The sequence below is a fragment of the Sminthopsis crassicaudata genome, chromosome 1 (genome assembly GCF_048593235.1).
Source record: "Sminthopsis crassicaudata isolate SCR6 chromosome 1, ASM4859323v1, whole genome shotgun sequence".
In the NCBI taxonomy this organism is placed as follows: domain Eukaryota; kingdom Metazoa; phylum Chordata; class Mammalia; order Dasyuromorphia; family Dasyuridae; genus Sminthopsis; species Sminthopsis crassicaudata.
The window spans coordinates 75,724,214-75,745,197 of record NC_133617.1 but is presented as its reverse complement, the minus strand read 5'-3'; the positions used below and the strand labels follow the sequence as shown (position 1 = coordinate 75,745,197).

The following is a 20,984-nucleotide window of genomic DNA, read 5'->3' as shown; positions in this document are numbered from 1 at the left end:
TTTTGGTAATCATTTGAGGAGAGAGGAGACAGAGGTGAGGGGTTGAGAGCCTGCATTAAGGGAGGTAGGCTTGTAAGGAGAGGAGAAATGGATGTGACAGATATTGTGGAGGCAGAAGTGGTGACTATTTGGATATCTCCTAGTAGAAGGTAAGCTCCTTGAGGGCACTGTTGAATGTTTATTTTCATGTTCCCAGTGACTAATGTAGCACCTGGTCCATAGGAGGCTCTTTAATAAATGTAGTAAATGTGAGGGGTAAAGGAGAGAGAAAAGCATCATTGATGATAATGAGTTTTTGAGCCATCAATAAAAATTGGAAACTTGAAAGGGAGCTCTGTTTGGAAGAGGCTGGGTTTGAGGTGCTGTTGAGGAATACAGTAGAGATGTTCAGCAGGCAGTTGACTCAAATCAGGTACCACCTCTTCCTCCATGAAACCTTCCTTACTTTCCATTCAGTTCAAAGTGTTTTCTCCTTCAGATTTTCTTAAAATACTTTATATTAAAATTTTAATAATAGTTTTTTATTTTCAAAATGCATACAAAGATAGTTTTCAGTATTCATCCTTGCAAAACCTTCCAAATTTTTCTTCCTCCCTACCCCCTATCGTTTTCACCTAAACAGCAAACCTAAACACCTATATTGGATTATAGGTTAAATATGTGTAATTCTTCTAACCATATTTCCACTTTTATCTTACTGCACAAGAAAAATTAAATCAAAAGGGAAAAAAATGAGAAAGGAAAAAAAAAAGCAAGGAAAAACAGCAAAAAAGGTGAAAATTTTATGTCATGATCCACATTTCATACCCATAGTCCTCTTTCTGGATGTAGATGTCTCTATCACAAATCTATTGAAATTTGTTAGGGTACTTTATAAATCAAATAATTAAAAAGCCTTTTTAGGTATCTGCTCAGGTCCAGGAACTGAATCCCCAGCTCTAAGTCACACGTCCCTCAGTAACTGTTGAAGAGTAAAGGATTGACTGAGAGCCAAGAAAAAGAAGAAGGAAAGAAATTCTGATATAAGTAACTCCATTTGACAGATAGGAAATGTGAGGCAGGCAGATACTGCTTGAGTGATATGTGTATGATTATATGACTATTAAATGGCAATACTGAATTTGCACCCAGGTCTTTTGATTCTTTATTCACTGCTCTTCCATTGCCCTTCCCCACCCCCAGCTCTTCCCCAACCCTGTAATTATTTATTTTGTTTTTAATTTATGGAATAAAACCAGCATTTCCATAACACTGTATAATAAAAAGATGATGGCACATAAAACTGCAAATCTATTATGTACAGCTTTGCATCCACCTTCTAACTGCAGCCACTGTTTTTTCTATTGTTTCTCTTCTCCCTAATGTAGAGGGCAAACTCATCTTTTTTTTTTTTTTTTTTTTTTTTTGGAGGGGGATTTGATGGTTTTGAAAGAAAGGAGATTTGCAACAGTTATTGATGGGAATGTGACTTACAGCTGGGTATTCAAAGAGTGGAGAAAAGAAGGAGAATAGAGGATTGACTGGGAGCTAAGACTGGGAAAAGATAGCACCAGAAGAGGACAGATGGATTGGGAAAAGAGCTAGTTTAGGAGACTGTTCTGAGGAAAGGTTGTTCTGTTAGCAAAGAAGGGATTTTAGTGTCCTGAATCTCAGATGGACAGTAGTCTAGCCAACTAGCATTTATACAGAGCTTTAAAGTTTGCAAAGCTCTTTACATATGTAAAGAGTTCATTTGAATCTTACTGTAATCTTGTGAGATAGGTGCTCCAGTTATTCCCATTTTACTGATAGGGTAACAACTGAGGCACATAGAACTTAAGTGACTTGCCCTAAGTCAGATTATTAGTAGCTGATAACAGGATTCAAATCCATGTTTTCTTGATTCAAATCTAGCACTCTAGCCACTGCACTACCTTGTTGCCTCAAGTTGGGGTGTGATAATAAGGTCTGAGGTGTGACCATTCCTTTAGGTGGCTAAGAAAGGGTAGAGATGGAGAATCTGGGAACTGAGTTTGATGAATGGGGAAGCCGGAGTATTTGAAGAAGTGTCTTCTCTGTGAATATGGAAGCTATTGAGGATGGCAAGGTCCGAGGTGGGGAGGAAGTCTAGGAGGCAGGTTTTGAGTCACTGAGATGGGATTGGGTGGATGGAGAATATCCTAGAAACTGGTAGATGACAGCAAGATGATTTGGGGAGTATGGTGTAATGAGATGAAATAATCTTCAGAGGAAACTATCATTTCTGCCCTGGCTCTCCATCCCATGCCAGACCCTGACTCCTTCCATAAAACTGACTTTTCATCTATATACTCCCTCAGGTCTGGTCTATTTGTGGTGGGTCCTGAGTCAGCTGGTGCTCATCCTGGTCCTGCTTGCTATAGAAAAGGTCAGTAAAGTCCATGATCCTGACCTCAGCTCTCCAAACTTGAATACCATCTCAGAGGCTTTCCAAATATGTGGATTGAATGTTTCTAAGTCTTCCCAAATTCTTAAGCCTTATATTCTGCTTCCTATATTCCCCTTTATCCCTCTCCCAAATCTCCTTTCCTCCCTCCTTCTCTGAAGTGTCTTTTCTGCCTTGCTTTCACCAACGAATCCATTATTCTTTCATCTATTTTCTTCTTCTAGGGGGACCATTAACAGTGACAGATGCCAACTTGGTCTTAGGTCGCCTACTTCCCTCTTCCTTTCCCTGCATCTTTGGTCCGGGTGAGGACCAGCCAATCTCCAAAGAGGCTTCTAAGAAGGCCCTGGACAATGTGACGGTTCAGGTCAATAACTTTCTAGTCAAAGGCTCCAATGGGGTTGATCCACTGACACCTGAGGAAGTGGCCATGGGTTTTATACGAGTGGCCAATGAAGCCATGTGCCGTCCGATCCGTGCTCTTACCCAGGTATGAATGTTCCCCAGCCACTGAGTCATCACTTTGACCACTCACTGACAGACACCGACTAGGCTGCTGACTTCCTTTTTCAAAATTAAATTTTATTTTTAACAAAAAATTTTTTTCTCCCTCCTACATTTTCTTGTTGGGGAAATGTGACAAATATGAATAGTCAAGCAAATAAAATTCTCACATTAGCTATGTTCAAAAAATAGATTTAATTTTAGGTCCTGAGTCTACCAGCTTTGGGTTAGGAATCTGACCGTGATTTTCAGCTTCTGAATGATCATCATGTTTCTGGCCATCTTCCTTGGTTGCTGAACAACCACAAGGCCACTGGCCATTTCTTCTGGGTCCGTTTCTGTAACCATACTCCATGGTCACCGACTGGCCATAACAGTGACTCATATGTCCTTAATGCTGGTTGTCTGTTTCTCCATATATCCAAATATTTGCATATTTGCCAGTTCCTTTAAAAAAATCAAAACCCTAGTCTAGCACTAAACCATGGTGCTAAGTCATTTTCCTGGTTCTTAGGAGAACCTCAGAACCAAGACTAGGAGTAGGATGTCCAAGCTTCTGGGCTAGTGGAGGTAGAAGATAGAAATTGGGGAGAGGGTAAAGAGCTGGTACTCAGAGAATAGAGGACTTGGAGGTTGTCAAGAAATATGGGTGGGTGTGGGGCCATGCTAACTGTTCCCCCTCTGCTTTCCAGGCTCGAGGCCACGATCCATCAGTACATATACTGGCATGCTTTGGGGGTGCTGGGGGACAGCATGCTTGTGCCATCGCACGCTCCTTGGGCATGGACACTGTCCACATACACAGGTACCTGTTGGGGTGGATTGGGTGGGGGGTTATGTGCCTCAGTATCTGCCTCCCATGCACTGCAGCTGTCACTGAGCTGCGATCTGGTTGCTGGGAAGATACAATAACAACTCAGCTTGTAGAGGTTGTAACTTCAGAAAAAGTCTCCACTTCATCAATAACTTCCAAAAGGGGATCTCCCTTGTTTTCTACCCCATATTCTTTATCTGATCCTGGTTCTGCCTGTCAAGGAATACCTCCTTTAGTACACTAAAACTCTACTGGGGGGGGTGGGAATGGGGGGGAAGACCTGAGATATGAAGATCTGGAGTTACTACACAGAATTTGTGCATGCTGCTTTACATTGGCCTATTGTTCTCTACCAAGTTCTATAGATGCATTTCTCCTATTCCATGTTGTTTTTGTGGTTTCCAGTCTGTCATTTTATCAAATCTTCAGCCTTTTTTTTAAATGGCATTAAAAACTTTCCTTTTTATTCTTATGATCTATATGGACCCCTAGGTAGCTATGGAGGAGGAGTTACTTAAAAAGCATTTATTAAATGCCTGCTATGTTCCAGGCATTGGAATTATAAAAGATAATTTAACTTTGGGAATAAAAAAAAAGATAAAATCATTCCCTCCTTTAAAGGAGCTTACAGTCTAATGGGAGAGTCAACATGCAAACAAATAACATTTAAATAAGATAAATTGGAGATAATCTCAGAATAAAAATACTTTAGTTAAGAAAGACTGAGAAAGACTTCTTGCCAAAGATGGGACTATAGCTAAGATTTGGATGAAGCCAGGAGGTGTAGAAGAGGAGATGAGAGAATATGGGGAACAGCCTGTGAAAGTCCAGATGCAGGAGATAAGTGTTTTTTTCAAGGAACAGTGAAGAGACTCTTCCCATTGCATCACGAGATAAAGTATAAAAACTGGAAAGATAGTAGAGAGTCTTGGTTTCATGAAGGGCTTAGAAAAACCAAAGAGAATTTTAAATTTGATTCTGTAGGTAATAGGGAACAATTGGAGTTGATAGGTAGAGGGGGACATAATCAAACCTGTGCTTTAGAAAGGACAATCTAACAGCTGAATGGAGGATAGACGGGAGTAGGGAGAGACTTGAGGAAGGAATAGCATTGAGTAGGCTGGGAGGATAGGGAACTACACTAGGGTGATGGCAGTGTCAGAGAAGATATTGAATTGACAGAACTTTGAAAAAGATTAGATATGAGTGAGAATTCACTAGGTTTTAATCTTAGGTGACTGGGAGGAGTATAGTCCCTTCAGCAGTAATAGGAAAGCTTGAAAGAGAAAGCTAGCAGAGGAAAAGATGGTGAGTTCTGTTATGGACAAGTAGAGCTGAAAATACAACACATTCTGTTTGAAATGACTAATAGGCAGTTGGAGAAGTGAAATCGAAGGTCAGGAGAAAACTTAAGGCTGGACATAGAGATCTGATAATCATCAGCATTGAGATGATAGTTGAATCTATGGGATCTAATGAATCATCAAGTGAAATGGCATAGAAGGAAAAAAAGAAAACCCAGAACTAAAATTGAGACATACCTCCAGGTTTGCAGGAATGAAGATCTAACAGAGGAGACTGAGAAGGAGCAATTATATAGGGAGGCTGAGAACCAGTAGAAAGTAGTATCAAGGAAACAGATTTCTTCTGCTAGAGAAGTAGGTAATTGATAGTGTCAAAGAGATCAAAAAGGATGAGGACTGAAAACAAACCATGCGATTTGACAATTAAATGATCATTGGTAACTTTGGAGAGCAGTTTCAGAATGAAGAAAGCCAGAACTGCAGAATTAAGAGAGTAAGAGGAAAGTAGTGGGAGCCTCTGGTGTAAATAGCCTTCTCAAAGAGTTTGGCCGTGAAAATGAATAGAAATATAGGATGACAGTTTGTGAGGATACATGGATCAAGTGAAGAGTTTGCTTTTTTTGAGGATGGAGGAGATATGGATATGTCAGTCGACAGGGACAGATTGAAGATAAATAGGAGAGTGGGGATAATAGGAGACAATTTTCTGGAGAAGATGAGAAGGAATAGAATAATGTATGCATGTAGAAGGGGTTCACCTTGACGATAAGAAGAGCCAATTCTTCATATGAGATGCTGGTGGCATCTGGTAGATCTAAGATGAGGAAGACATGAGAAGAGGGACCTCATAGCAAATGGCCTCAATTCTTCCAGTGAAATAAGAAAAAGTTGTCAGTTAAGAAGGCTGAGATGGGAGATTTGAGAAGGATGAAAAGAATTGGTAGAGCTGCTGTGGTGAGTAGGATTGGGAAGTATAAAAGGATTGCCTTGCTGCAGTGATAGCCCAGTTTAGACTAGGTAATATATCTGTAGTGAACCCAATTAGTACAGTTTTGTGGTTTCCTTCATCTTTGTTCAGTAGGATGTGAGTAGGAGTGAAGACAGCAGATAGTGGGAGATATCCAATTTTGAGGTTTATATCTGGGTAAGATCTCTGATGGGGTAAGGGGACAGAGGACTCAAGAGGATAGTGTAGTGTTGAACTGGTTTGGCAAGGGGTCAGAATGGGGGAATGAAGAGTGTTTGGGATGATGGCATTATGGTGAGAAGGAAGGACAGGATTTGAGAATGTAAGACAGAGAGGTAAGTGAAATAACAAAAACTTATGATCTGATAAAGGTGAAGGGAAATAACAGGTCAACTTCACTTAGACAAGGTCTTTCAAAAGGTAGAAATTCCCTTGATAAAGATAATTCTTTGACAAAGTATAGTTCCCTAGTCTTGGTATCACTGGTTAATTCTGACAATGAAGTTCCAGGTATTATTATTTTTTTATTTTTAATTTTTTTTTTCCTGAGGCTGGGGTTAAGTGACTTGCCCAGGCTCACACAGCTAGGAAGTGTTAAGTGTCTGAAACCAGATTTGAACTCGGGTCCTCCTGAATTCAAGGCTGGTGCTCTATCCACTGCGCCACCTAGCTGCCCCAGTTCCAGGTATTATTGCACAGTTGACTTCATTGCTATAGATGTTAAATGCCTGTATTACCATTTTGGACATAACCTTTAAAAGGAAAGATGGTACAATACAGAGAAAGGATATCTGCTAGAGAGAACAACCATTCCTTCCAGTGAACTCCACCTTTTCAGTGTCTTCTCTAATCTTTCAAATTTATATTATTCTGGTTGGGACTTCCTTGAAAGGTAAAAGAACTTGAGCAGTAGTCAAATTCCTCTCCCTATCTGGACTAGTCCAGCCCAGATTCAAAATACCAGTGAAGAACAATTCTGGGATTGTTTTTCCACATTAGTGACTCTGTTTTTCATTGCTCCTTGGCTCCTGCTTCTTCTTAGTCTATCAGCATTTCTGTTTGGTTCAAAAACTTGACCATTCTGCCATCTTTAATAGAATCTAAATGAATATTCAGAAATGCCATCTTCCCTGAACTCCATCAGAAAATGAAATCTACTTTCTGTAGATTTCTCTCTGTCTCCTGAGTTTAGTTCTCCTTTCTCTATTTTCTGAGCTAAATTGGAGGATAATTATAGATCAATTGGTATACTAAAAATGAGGTAGTAAATAGGTAATAAGTGTGCATGACAGTCAGAACAATAGAGTTAACCAAGTGGTGCCCAGGGTTATTCCACAAGGGTGTTCATACCTTGTCAAAGAGTGAGCCTTTTCAAGGAGATTTGTTACGGAGACATATCAGTAGCAGAACAAGGCTCCTTCCTGGATGGCAATCAGGAAGACCTTGTAGAGAGAATTTCTTACCTAGCCTTCTACACTAAGAAACTAAAATATAAAGAAAGAAATGAATGAAAGAGTGGTCATAGTTTACATTTGTAGGAAATGGAGGTTTGTAGTCTTCCACCTGTCAATGGTGCTGTAGCTAGTAAAATTAGAGCCAGGTGTCCTAACACCAAGTCCAATGTTTGTCTACTGTACTATATTATCTTGAGGCAGAGCTGCAGTGTCTAGTTTTCTGGATTGGCCAAAACAATATATTCTAATAGCCTTAGGGCCAGTCTAGATTCTAGGCCTGATGGGCACCTCAGTATAACATCTCTTATATTTATTGTATCTTATTCTCCCTTCAACCTTGTTTTGATCTTTGCTAACTTCATCTTGAAATAAAAGAGAACATAGTGCTTTTTTTTTTTTTTTAAATTATAGTTTTTATTTACCAGATATATGCATGGGTAATTTTATAGCATTGACAATTGTCAAACCTTTTGTTCCAATTTTTCCCCTCCTTCCCCCCCGCTATGGTAGATTGACCAATACATGTTAAATATGTAAAGTATAAATTAAATACAATATATGTATACAGAACATAGTGCTTTTAAAATTTTTTATGTATTTATTTAATTAAAGCTTTTTATTTTCAAAACATATAGATGGACAATTTTTCAACATTGAACCTTACAAAACCTTGTGTTCCAAATTTTCCCTTCCTTCCTCCCACCCCCTCCCTTAGATGGCAAGTAATCCAGTATATTATACATATTAAAATATGTTTAATTCAATATATGTATACATATTTATACAATGATCTTGCTGCACAAGAAAAGTCAGATCAACAAAGAAAAAAAGATGAGAAAAAATGCAAGCAAAGAACAACAGAAAGAGTGAAAATACTCGAATATGGTGCTTTTTAAAGTCTTTGCTACATTTATCATCTACCTTAACTAACTGGGGTGGCAGAGTTAAGCCTCACCCAGCGTGGTCCCTAGGCAGGAAGAGAGGTTGCAGAGAATGATAAAACTGTGCTAGAAGAATTCTTTCACCTCTATATCAGGCCATCTGCTTTGGTTTCTCTCTACCGTGGATTTTCCATCCTATTTTGGAGAGGTTGAAGTTCATGTTTTTGCATAGACATTGAGGAAAAGGCTCCAGTCAGTGTTATGCTCTTAGTACAGGGGTCTTAGGTGAACCTCCTAAAGTTGACATGATGTGACCCCCCTCCATACGCCCTTCCCCCTCCCCAGGCACAGCGGGCTGCTCTCAGCACTGGGGCTGGCCCTGGCAGATGTGGTACACGAGGCCCAAGAGCCTTGTTCCCTGCTATACACCCCTGAAACCTTCCCTCAGATTGACCAGCGTCTCAGCCGCCTGGATGAGCAGTGTGTGGAGGCCCTGCAGGCCCAGGGCTTCCCCAGGTACCGGGGTGCAGGGTGTGGGGCCCAGGGCTACCCCCAACTTAGGAGAAGGGGGCTGCTGTCCATGGTGGGATGGGAACGTGCAAAGGGCCTGATGAGGGCTGGGATGAGGGTGGTCCCATGGGCTTGGAAGCCAGAACTTCTCTTGGGGCCCCAGTTATGTCGCTTCCTTGCAGTGTGTCTCACGCTCTCCTTCTCCTCCATCCCAGATCCCAGATCTATACTGAGAGGTTTCTGCACCTTCGCTACCAGGGGACAGACTGTGCTATCATGGTTTCTGCCCGGAGACACCCTCCTACCTCTCATTCACCTCGTGAAGGGGATTTTGGGGCAGCCTTCACAGAGAGGTAGTGGGTGCTGAAAGGTTGGGGAAGGGGTTCCCTCCTCAGGACTTCTCTTCCTTGACTAATACCCTCTGGGTGGGATGTAGGTATTTGCAGGAGTTTGGCTTCATTATCCCGGACCGGCCAGTCTTAGTGGATGACGTGCGAGTGCGAGGGATGGGCCGGAGTGGCCTTAGACCGGAGTACCCTCCCCAGGCCCAGAACGGACCGCCTCGTGTGGACAGAGTAAGAGTCGCCGACCTCCAAGCCCAGCTTAACAAAGGACAAAGTATTTTCCTCATGGCAACTCTGTGAGATAACAGACGTAGGAATGCTTTCCAGAGAAATATCCCCTGTATACAATGAATCTTGTTCCCTCCATGCCCATGGTAAGAGTCTCCAAACCACAAGTGGGGCCCATACACGATGCAGGCCCAGATTGTGGCCAAAAGCAGGTTAACATGTAATTGGGAAATACTTGACAAAATAAATAAAAATCCAGTAAAATATAGAACATTTTAAAACTAAAGGTCCCCAGGAATCATCATATACAGTTAGTGGTCCCCATTTCTATTTGAGGTTTGACTACTACTCTAAACCATCCTACAGACGTGGGCACTGAAAACTGACCCAAGGTTGTAGGTCCCAGAGTTTCCCAAGGGAATGAAGGCAGATAGATATGGAAGGTACCAACATAGTACCTATTGCTAGAGGAATATGATTCAGAGGGAGAGGTTTCAGCTTCCTGGACTTCCTAGTAACTAGAGCTGAACTAGAGGAATGGTTTGTTTTGGGGGGTAGTGAATTTCCCTTCTCTGGGAATCCTTAATGACTGCTTCATGATATAGCTGATCAGGTTTAGGTTGTGCTGAATGACCTCATGTCTAACCCTGGGATTCTATAATGCTGTCTTCTCTCCTATCCCAAGATTATCTTGGACAGCATAGGACTTCAATTCAGAAAACCCTTTTCTTCTCACCCATGGGAAGAATTTGTACTCTGCTCTCCCTGTCTAGAGTGGAACCTTGAAAGAGCCCTCCCCCTGTGCCTTTTCCTAGGTAACCCAGTGCTACTTCGAGGGAGGGTACCAGGATACTCCTGTGTACCAACTGGGAGAGTTGGGCCAGGGACACAGACTCCCAGGACCTTGCCTCATCATTGACAGCAACAGGTGAGGGTGATGTTGTGGTTGGAGTTTCAGGGGTAGGGTGAAGGGAGGGAGCGTAGAAGGGTAGAGGAAAAGAAAATGGGCGTCTAAAGAATCTAGAAATATGGGTAAAGGAGAGAATGTATGTGTGATAGGTGACAATGCAGTCCATGTTCATCTTAACCAGAGGCAGGTTGGGGGACATGCCTCCAATGAACATTTTCTGAGGGAGGCTCTTCCTGAAAGTTAGATCAAATTTCTTCCATATCTTAAAAGTAACCTTTCTTTTTCTTAGTACAATCTTGGTGGAACCAGGATGCCATGCTGAGGTGACTAAGGCAGGTGATATCCGAATCACTGTGGGAGCACAATCCCCTACTACTGTTAGTTCCCATCTTGACCCCATCCAGCTATCCATCTTCTCCCACCGTTTCATGAGCATTGCTGGTGAGTTACTGTGTCTCTTCCAAACGCTTTCATTTTCCCCAGTCCCTCTCTTTTTCTTTGTCTTTTACTGGCTACTTATTGTAACCCATCCCCCAATTCTCTGACCCCATTCTTAACATCTCCTGTGACCTTAGCCTCTTAATCTCCTGATAATTTTTGGTCTCTATGCTAACACATTTCCCAGCATTTTTCATTACTCCATGGACATAGAAAGGTGATAGAGCATTCTTGCCAGCATGAGGGAGTGATGCATGGTCTCTGTAAATTTTTCTTGGCTATTGTGTACATGCAACAGAGGAGCAAGTAATCCTTTGTGAATTATTAATATTTCCCAGAAATATGATTGTTAGAGGAAAGGATAAGATAAAATTAGGATTCAAACAATCCTTCCTAGGAGCAACTAAAAAAAATTATTGATAAACTTTGGTTCAGTATTTCTTTATCTTCCTCAATGTATAGTCTACAAAACAGTTCAATATAGAAGATATAATCAGGAGTAGCCTGAAGCTGTCTCCCTGAACAAGTTGTAGATAGCCTCACTGAATGGATTGATGACTTATGAGGAGTGCCTTTGGCTGGGACCATTGACATTAAGGATAATATGTTGTCAGGGATACCCTTGGTCTAGGGTCTAAGGTATCTGAGTCTTTTGAAGATAGAAGTTGACAGAGGGACAGAGAATGGACTTGAGTCCCTGGAAGGTGGGAGTAGGATGAAGCCCATGTATCCTTGCAGCTCCCTAGTAAGCAGCTGTAGCTGCTGTGGAAGACTGTGGTAGAACGTAGCTGCTCCAGAGTGATTGCTGTCGACAAGTGGTAGCAGGACAGAGAAGGTGTTCCTCCAAAGGGGACCCTATGACTTGAAAGATGACTAAAATTGGGAGTATCATTGGACACTTGGCTTCCCTGTCAGAGAGAGGGGAAGTCATCAGCCTTCTGGAGAAAAAAGGGAATAGGCAAGTAGCAAGGGACTGAGCCTGGACTTTGTCTTTCATTACTGCTGTGAGTATATGGACTGTGCGGGTTCAGCTGGAAAGGGAGTTGGCTCTCCAAATCTTAGGTTAGCACCATTAGTGGGGAAGACTAATATGGGTTAAAGGGGACATTAGAGAAGATTACCTGGAGGTGAAGGTTTTACTTTTTTTTTTTTTTTAAACCATCCCAAATGTAAGAATCCCTTTTAAGAGAACCCTAATTACATTAGATGAGCATTGTAAGTCTGAAGGATTATATGTCTCTAGGGGGAAGGTGGAACTCACCCAAGGAGAGGGCTCATCTATTTGTCTTAAATGTATTTCCTTCCAAAGAATTAATATGGTGGTACTTTGAATCTAGAATATTGTATAAGTTCTGAGGACAGGGGTGGGAGAGGAGGGGAGAGGGAACTTACAGGAAAGGGAAGGAGATCACTCTTTATAGGTTTCTTTGAATTCTGCTTTATTTTGTTTTGATGGAAACAGTAGGAATCTTGTATTTGATTTATACTTAGCTTATATGCTTGCATAGAAGCATTATCTTATAGACAGGCTATATTCCATTGTTCTCAGGAGAATTTTACTGGAGTGGGGGAAAGTTAATCATTTTGGGAATTTTGAGTTGGAACTTGAAGCAAAGAATGCTTTGTGGGAAGTTCCCTGAAGTGGAACCTAGTGTGTATGAACCCAGAAGTGGGGTTCTGGGCTACACGTACTTAAAATAACACAAAAGTGTGATCATGACTAACAGTACAGAATGTGTAGCCTTTCCATATGAACACAAATATTTATATAGCAGCTTTTATTGTTATATCTAAGAACTGGAAAACAATATTGTAACAATAATCAACTGTGAAAATTATAGTAGTAACTTTGATCAATAAAACTATTTGACAATTCCAAATGACTTCATGATGAAAAATGCTAACCACCTTCAGAGAGAGAAGTGATGAACTTTGAGAGCAGATTGAAGACATTTTTTTTTCACTTTGGTGTTTTTTTTGCCTTTTTTCTACATGGCTAATATGGAAATATATTTTATATGACTTCACATACATATATACATATATATAATTACACACATATAAATATAAAATGAGTATTGTGTTATATGTTTTCTCAATGAGTAGGGGAGGGGCTATAAGGAAGGAAAGATAGAATTTTGAATTGGAAAAAATAATGTGCATCTTTGGCTTTGAGTAGTTTTCTGTTTGTTTTATAAGGTATGTATTTTATAAAAGAATCCCAATATTGAGGTTCTCCATGTTCTTGAGCTGAATTTGTGGATTTTTAATGTTGTCTTCATTTATGTAATTGTAGTATTATATATATATATATATATATATATATATATATATATATATTCTTCTTTTGGTTTTGTTTTATGCAGCCTGCCTCTTTGCAATCTCATTTTCCCTCATTTTTGTCTCTTGAATCAGTCTTTCCTTATGATGAAGTAACGTTCCATTATAGCCACATTCTACTGTTTGGCCATTTCCTAAATAGTTGTGCATATGGTTTGTTTCAGTTTCCATTGCAATTACTGTTGTCAATAGTTGCTAATCAGCAAATTTGTGTGTGTGTGTGTGTGTGTGTGTGTGTGTGTGTGTGTGTGTGTGTGTAAAGATAGGTCATTTTTTGTTAATAAACTCCTTTGGATAAAAAATCCAAGAATATTTTTCTTCTTAGCAAGACTTTTGTAATGATAGAAGGTAACTCTCAGAAAGTGCCTGGCCAAGGTTATCAAGGTTAAAAGATGAGATTTTTTTTTCTGCCTTTGAAAAGAAGTCTTGCTAAGAAGATATAAATATTCCTATTGTCAGTGCCCTTCAGACTTTGCATTGGAATCTCATTAATGACTCCATGATGAGACCCTGAGATGATGAGTGAGTAGTCTTGCCTTGGGTATTCTTTGATAGAAAGATCCATTCTGGATAATTGATTGAGTCATGGCTAATCATATATTTGAACCATTATATTTGGTTTGATCTTGAAAAAAGGACAACAGAGGGCAGCTAGGTGGCTCAGTGGATAGAGCACCAGCCCTGAAGTCAGGAGGACCTGAGTTGAAATCTGGCTTCAGACACTTAACACTTTCTAGATGTGTGAGCTTGGGCAAGTCACTTAACTCCAATTGCCTCAGGGGAAAAAAAAGAGAGAAAAGAAAGAAGGAAGGAAAGAAAGAAGGAAAGAAGAAAAAGAAAGAAAAAAGGACAACAGATGCAGAGCAGAAAGAGTAAAAATGGAGAAGCTCATAGGGAAGAAGGGACTAAAGTGACCATGGAGACAGCAGCAGCTAGAGTGTCTCTTGGAGTAGTAGAGCAGAAACAGAGATCCAGGAAAAAAGGATAAATTCTAGGGTTAACTCGGGAGAGAAATGTAGTTTCCTTTATAATACCAGGTTCTTGGACCAAGTTTTCTTGATATGAGAAAGTGTTTCTGGACTTGGCTGACCAGGTGGAAGAGTTTTAGATCCAAGCAGGAGTCAGAGCTAAGGAGCAGTCAGAGACAGCTCCATAGCAGAGAGTAGCAAAATTAGATTATATATACCCAGTGTCAGTGGGCTGGCTAGTCATGTGGACAAACCAGAGGGGTCAGCTATCAGTGATAGCTGACATCACAGTAGATATTGTGCTGGACCTAGAGCCAGGAAGACCTGAGTTTAAATCTGGCTTCAGACACTCATTACCTGTGTGACCCTTGGCAAGTCACTTAACCTATGTTGTCTCAGTTTACTCATCTACAAAATGGGGATGATAATAATAGAATCAATGTCTCAGTGTTATTACGAGGATCAAATGAGATAATAGCAATCAGCCCAGTGCCTGGCACATAGTAGATATTTGATAAATCCTTCCTTTCTCTGTTCTTCAAGTCTAGAACACTATAATTCCCTGGAGGTAGTTGAATTCACCAGGGTAAAAAGGACTGATTTTCTACTATGCTTTTACCTTTATAGGGAAATCATCTCTCATTAGAGAGGGAAAAAAATTGTCTTGGTTGTGATGGGTTTGAGTATAAGGCCTTTGTGTTTGTGCTTTTGTCTAGTAGGACAAAAACTATACTGTAGTTGAAGTATTAGCCTTATTTTATTTTATTTCTTTTATTAATTTTATAATTATAACTTTTTTTTGACAGTACATATTCATAGGTATTTTTTTTTACAACATTATCCCTTGTACTCACTTCTGTTCCAAATTTTCCCCCTCCTTCCCTCCACCCCCTCCGCTAGATTATTAGCCTTATTTTAAAGAGAGGGAAAATGATTGAAGTCCTGGCTAGAAAATTGAAGAACTTAGTAGGGTGTTCAAGGTGAATATTTATTCCAGGGGAAAATGATGGATTGGGAGAGAAAGGATATGGAAAAAGGACAATTAGTTACTTGGATTTTATAAGAGACTTAATATTTTGAACTATGGCTTATGATACTGGAACCACATGCTATTATTATCTCCATTTTACAGTTGAGGAAACTGAGGCAGGTAGAAGTTAAGGTATTTGCCCAGGATCATACATCTAGTAGATTTCTGAAGCCAGATTTGAACATGGGCCTTTCTGATTCTAACCGTGGTGCTTTATCTACTGGGCCATCTAGTTGTTTCTATGGGAGCAGAGGAAAATTCGATGATGAATTTGTGAAGCAGATTCCTAGGTCTAACAAATGTTACATAGGAGGAGCTCTGATAAGGGTGGTTTTGATTCATCCTCAGGAGGAAACAATATGGCAGATGTTTGGGAATAGTGTCTGTGGCCTTAGGTATCTCATACCAATCTACAGAATATGGCTAATGAATAAAGTATGCTGGGACTTTTAAAATAAAGGGAAATAAAAACTGAAATGAAAATACAGTCATTGAAATATAGCAATGCAAGGATACTCTTTGTTTTGGTAGGTGGGGTGATAGATGAGCACCCACTATTTAGAAAGTATATATATATATATATATATATATATATATATATATATATATATATATATACTGCAGATGACATATCCAGTGGAGGAAATGAGTGATAATTTATTGACATGAAATCGATACAGGCGTAGGGCAGAGTAGGGATAGATGAGTACAATTACTCATTCCATTAAAAAAAAATAGACATTTGATGAAAACTGCCTTCCTGACAGTTTCACTTCTTAGAACATGGGGAATGTTGGGGGGAAGGGAGCACTCTGGCTCAGAATTTGGGCAAGTCAACCCCACTTTCTTGAGAGAGAGAGAGAGAGTAAAAGAGAAAGAGAGTGAGAAAGAGGGAGGGGGAGAGAGAGAGAGAGAGAGAGAGAGAGAGAGAGAGAGAGAGAGAGAGAGAGAGAGAGAGAGAGAGAGAGAGAGAGAGAGAGAGAGAGAGAGAGAATGAGAATAGGTTACAGGAAACTCATCAAAGAATTTAGAGTATAAAAACATGAACAGAAAAGGTAGGAAACAGGTCATGAATATAGTACTATGACATGGTCTTATAAGAATAATGACAGGAAAGTTTAAAGCTCAGATTGTTCTGAACTTAGACTAAGGACTAAGTTTTGTTTTGTTTTTTATTTTTTGTTTTGAGCTACATGAGGGAAAAGAAGAGAATGAAAGAAGGGATAGGATCTTTGTTTGGGTTGGATGGGACAGTGATCATAAATGATGATGATGAGAAAGCCAAGCTGTTCAACTCTTATATTACTTCTGTTTTCTCTGCTAAGGAGAATGATCTTTGGACTGGAAAGAGCAGAACACAAATGGCTAATAGGGAGTTGATACCCAAGAGTTCAAGTCACCAGACCCAGATGAACTGCATTCTAAGGTACCAAAAGAATTGGCAGACATGATTGCTGAGCCACTCACTATCAGTTATCTTTGAAAGATTATGGAAAATGGGAGAGGTACCATAGGACTGGAGAGGGGCTAATGTTAATCCTGATTTTCAAAAAGGGAAGAATTTGGAATCTGTAAACTCTAGATCAGCGAGCTTCACTTAGGTTCTGGAAAAAAATTCAGGATGTGTCATTAAAAGAATGGTTACTAGACATCTAGAGAAGGAAGCAGTGATTACAGTGAACTAGCATGGCTTCATCAAGAACAGATCATGCCCAATAAACGTCATTTTCTTTTTTGACCGTGTTATTATGTGGATAGATCAGGGGAATGCTACATAGATAGCAAACCTAGACTTTGGCAAATCAGTTTACAAAATCTTTTGTGCAATTCATGTGTAAAAGTTGGAGAGATTTGGACTCTATATAGATAGATTTTGGATCTAGTTAAAGGTTGTACATAAAGTATTGTTATTAGTGGATTGATGTCACCTTGGAAGCAGGTCTCCAGTAGAGTTTCTCAGACATTTGAGCTTATCCCTTGTGCTGTTTATTAATTAATTAAAAGTAATTTTTAAAAAATGACATGGCATCCATGGTATGCTTTAAATTTGCAGATGAAAACTAAAAAGGATAACTAACATGTTAGCTAATACAGTATCTGAAAAGACCTCAACAAGTTAGAATTTCGGGCTGAAGCTATTACAGTGAAATTTAATAAGGTTAAGTGTAAAATCTTATACTTGAATTTTAAAAAATCAACTTTATAAATATAAGCTGGAGGAGCTATGGCTAGAAAGTAGTTCATTTAGAAAAAGCTTTGGGAGTTTGAGTGGACTACAGATTCAATATGAATAAGTTAATAGTATTATTTGTAGACCAAAAAAATCTAATGTGACCTTAGATAGGATTAAGAGGCATAGTATATAGAAAGAGGGAGGGGCTAGTCTTGCTATAATAAGGTCATAACACATCTAGAGGTAGATCATCACATGTTCAGGTCTTATCCAATTTTAGGAAGGAATTTGATATCCTGTATGCAGAGAAGACAGTTCAGATTGGTGAAGGGCATTGGGATTATGTTAGATTAGGATTTTTTGAAGAAATTGGGATATTTCACCTAGAGAAGAAAAGACTTTGGGGAGGTCAAGAGAGTTATATTCAAATAAATGGATTTGGTTTGTTCTGCTTAGTCCTAGAGGGAAGAACTAGCGTTTAGTTATAGGGGATGCACATTAAGGTTTGGATTACAGAAAAATCTTTCTTACCATTAAGTCATCTTTGATTGAAATGACTTATCTTAGCAGGTAGATATTGGTAGGAGGGGGTAGTAGATGATACACTTTTGTAGAAATCCATGAACCCAAGAAGATTAATTAGGTGAGAATAAAAAAATAAAAGAAGTGAGAAATAGAATTAATAACACGAGAGGGATATATTATAGATGATATGTCCTGTATAGGAGATGAATGATGAGTTTCTGACATGAAATTGACTCAGGAGCAGGGCAGAGTAGAGGTGGATAGCTTCACCTTTACCAGGTGTCCCATTTCATTAAAACAGAGACATCTGATGAAAATTTTCACTTGCTTTCTTGAGTTTCTTTTTAGAAGGTGGGGAGCCCTCACTAGAAGTCTTCAAGCACATGTCAAGTAACTTCATGAAGGAATTTATATTGAAGTATAGATTGGCCTATATGGCTCTGGGGTTTCTTCCAACTTCCAAATTTTTTGTTTCTGTATCTTGAATTCAAATTAAGTCATGAAGTATTTATTAATTGCCTTCTATGTGCCAGGAATTGTGTTAAGTGATGGGGATTAAAAAAAGCAAAAATATTCCTAGTCTTAAGGAACTCATAGTCCAATGAAGGAGACAACATATATGCAAATGATGCACAGGAAAAGTTTGAGATAATCACAGGGGGAAGACACTGAGATTAAGGAGGACTATGAAAGTCTTCTTCTTCTTCTTTTTTAAATAATAGCTTTTTATTTTCAAAATATATGCAAAGATAGTTTTCAACATTCATCCTTGCAAAACCTTGTGTTCTAAATTTTTCTTCCTCCCTTTCCCCAACTCCTTCCCATAGATAGCAAGTAATCCAATATATGTTAAACATGTATAGTTCTTCTGCAATGTTTCTATATTTATCATACTGCTCAAGAAAAATCAGATCAAAAAAGAAAAAAATGAAAAAAACAAAAAAACAAAAAGCAAACAAACAACAACCAAAAAGATGAAAATACTATGTTGTGATCCACATTCAGTCCCTCTCTTTCTGAATGCAAATGACTCTTTCCATCATAAGTCGACTAGAATTGACTTGAATCACCTCACTGTTGAAAAGAGCCACATAGGAAAGCCTTCTTAAAAATGGACTCTTAAAGATGGCTCCAAGGGATCCAGAGATGTCAGGAGGTAGGATGAAGAAAGACATTTCAGGCAGGGGGAGACAGCCATGGAAAATGCCTGGAGTCAATACAGAGTGTTTTGTTCAAAGAATACAGCAAGGACAGGAGAGTCATTAGATTGGAGAGTAGATGGAAGGCAGTAAGGTCTAAGGAGATTGAAAAAGTAGAAAGGGAGGGGCAGCTAGGTGGCACAGTGGATAGAGCAGCAGCCTTGAATTCAGGAGGACCGGAGTTCAAATCTGATCACTTAACACTTCCTAGATGTGTGACCTTGGGCAAGTCACTTAACCCCAGCCTTAAAAAAAAAAAAAAAAAAAAGTAGAAAGGGAGCAGATTATAAAAGGCTCTGAATGCCAAACAGAGGCCTCCTCAGAGAGGCAACATTAGATTTTGAGGTAGTGTCATGGCGAGATCTGATCTTTAGAATGATTTTTTTTAGCTAATTGCATAGAGGATGGACTGAAGTGAAGAGAGACTTGAAGCTAGAAACCAATTAGCAGGTGATCCAGATAGTCCAGGGTGAGAGATGATGAGAACCTCACCAGGGTGATAGAGTTAGGAGAAAAGGGATTATGTATGAGATACTGCAAAGGTAGAATTGACATGACGTGGCTATCACCTTACTCCTCCACCAGTTAAGACTTAGAAGACATCTTAGGACTAAAAGGACAGAAGTTAAAATTCTGGTGGACAAGTGTAACATCCCTGAAAGCCAAGCAGGATAGCTAATTCTTCAAGGAAAGATTGGGCCTGATCCGCAACTACTTAATTGCCCTTTTGTAGAACTGTGTTTCTGAAAGATTCTGCATCAAGACAATTGTCTACTTTTTCTGTGAAGTTTTCAGATGTCAAAACTAAACCCATTTATTTAATTTCATTCTGACTTGTTTTCTCATTTTTATATTTACCACACACTTTTTTTTTTCATAGTACCTACCATGTATAGGGCAAAATGGGAATGAGGAAGCATTCTTGAGAAATTTTATTTTACTAGAGAGAAACAGAATGTACCTAAGTAAATACTAATTAAACACAAAGTAAACAAAAAGTAAAAAACAAAAAACAAAAAACACTTGGGGTTAGAAAGCCTTTATGATGGGGAAAGGGGGTTAAGACCTATGTAGAAGGTGGTTTTAACTTGGGTATTAAAAGAAGTTAAGGGTTCCAATAGCTGGACATTCCAGGAATGATGCACATCTGGGTTAAAGGTATGGATGCAAGAGAAAAAAACACTTCCAGAAAGTAGCAATTAGACCAATTTGGCTTAAGTCACATGAAGTAGCTTCTAGAAAGATATGATAGAACCAGATTGTGAAGCAGAGAAGTTTGCAGGTTTTTATTTTTATTTATTTATTTTTAATTCTAGAGGCAATAGAGATTCATTGAAGCTTCTTGTGCAGAGGATTGACATGGTCATACCTATATCTTAGGAACATCAGTGTAACAGTTATGTAAAGGATGGATTGGGGAGGGAAGAGCTAGAAACAGAGAAATCAATTAGAAGGCTTTTACCGAAGCTCCGGTGAGAAGTGATAGTTTGAATTAGATCAGCAGCTGCTGTAAGTGGAGAAAGGAGGAATGTATAAAAAAAATGTAGTAGAGGAAGAATTAGTAAGACATGTTGCTTTGATCCCAGGTTCAAAAGATCCTCTTGATATGATAACTAAAATTATGTCATTTAATTTGTTAGCATAGACCAAATTTTAAAATGCAAAAAGAAAGGCTCAGGAATTAGTCTTTTCTGGATGACCATAGGTAGTTACAGCATCTTTCACACAATTTTCTTGCTTTTAAATCCTAAAGATGTCCTTGGACTCTGCTTTGTATTAGAGCTGCCTACCTTGGATTAGGAAATATGTTGTAAATAAGTGCTTGAGGCAACAATCTTACAAAAGATATTTGTCTTGAACTCAGCCCAGTTGGATGCAATTTACTCCATGGACTCAGGTCCAAAAGCTGAGTAAGCTGCCAGAGGCAGAGTAAATGTGAAGATAGAGGGAAACTGTATTACCTCTTGGCTGATTATAAAACACCAGGCACC

The 20,984-nt window shown here is 39.3% G+C and overlaps 1 protein-coding gene across 6 annotated transcripts in view; it reads left to right on the top strand.

Annotated features, from left to right (window-relative positions):
- The window catches only part of OPLAH (5-oxoprolinase, ATP-hydrolysing), a 47,628-nt gene that overhangs the window by 14,017 nt on the left and 12,627 nt on the right, over positions 1–20,984 (top strand). For all 6 annotated transcript variants that reach the window (XM_074262540.1, XM_074262548.1, XM_074262565.1 and 3 more), the window contains exons 9-16: positions 2,319–2,386; positions 2,629–2,894; positions 3,601–3,713; positions 8,674–8,844; positions 9,054–9,191; positions 9,275–9,413; positions 10,226–10,338; positions 10,610–10,761. In XM_074262540.1, coding sequence (XP_074118641.1) covers positions 2,319–2,386; positions 2,629–2,894; positions 3,601–3,713; positions 8,674–8,844; positions 9,054–9,191; positions 9,275–9,413; positions 10,226–10,338; positions 10,610–10,761 — 1,160 coding nt within the window. The remainder of the gene's footprint in view (positions 1–2,318; positions 2,387–2,628; positions 2,895–3,600; positions 3,714–8,673; positions 8,845–9,053; positions 9,192–9,274; positions 9,414–10,225; positions 10,339–10,609; positions 10,762–20,984) is intronic.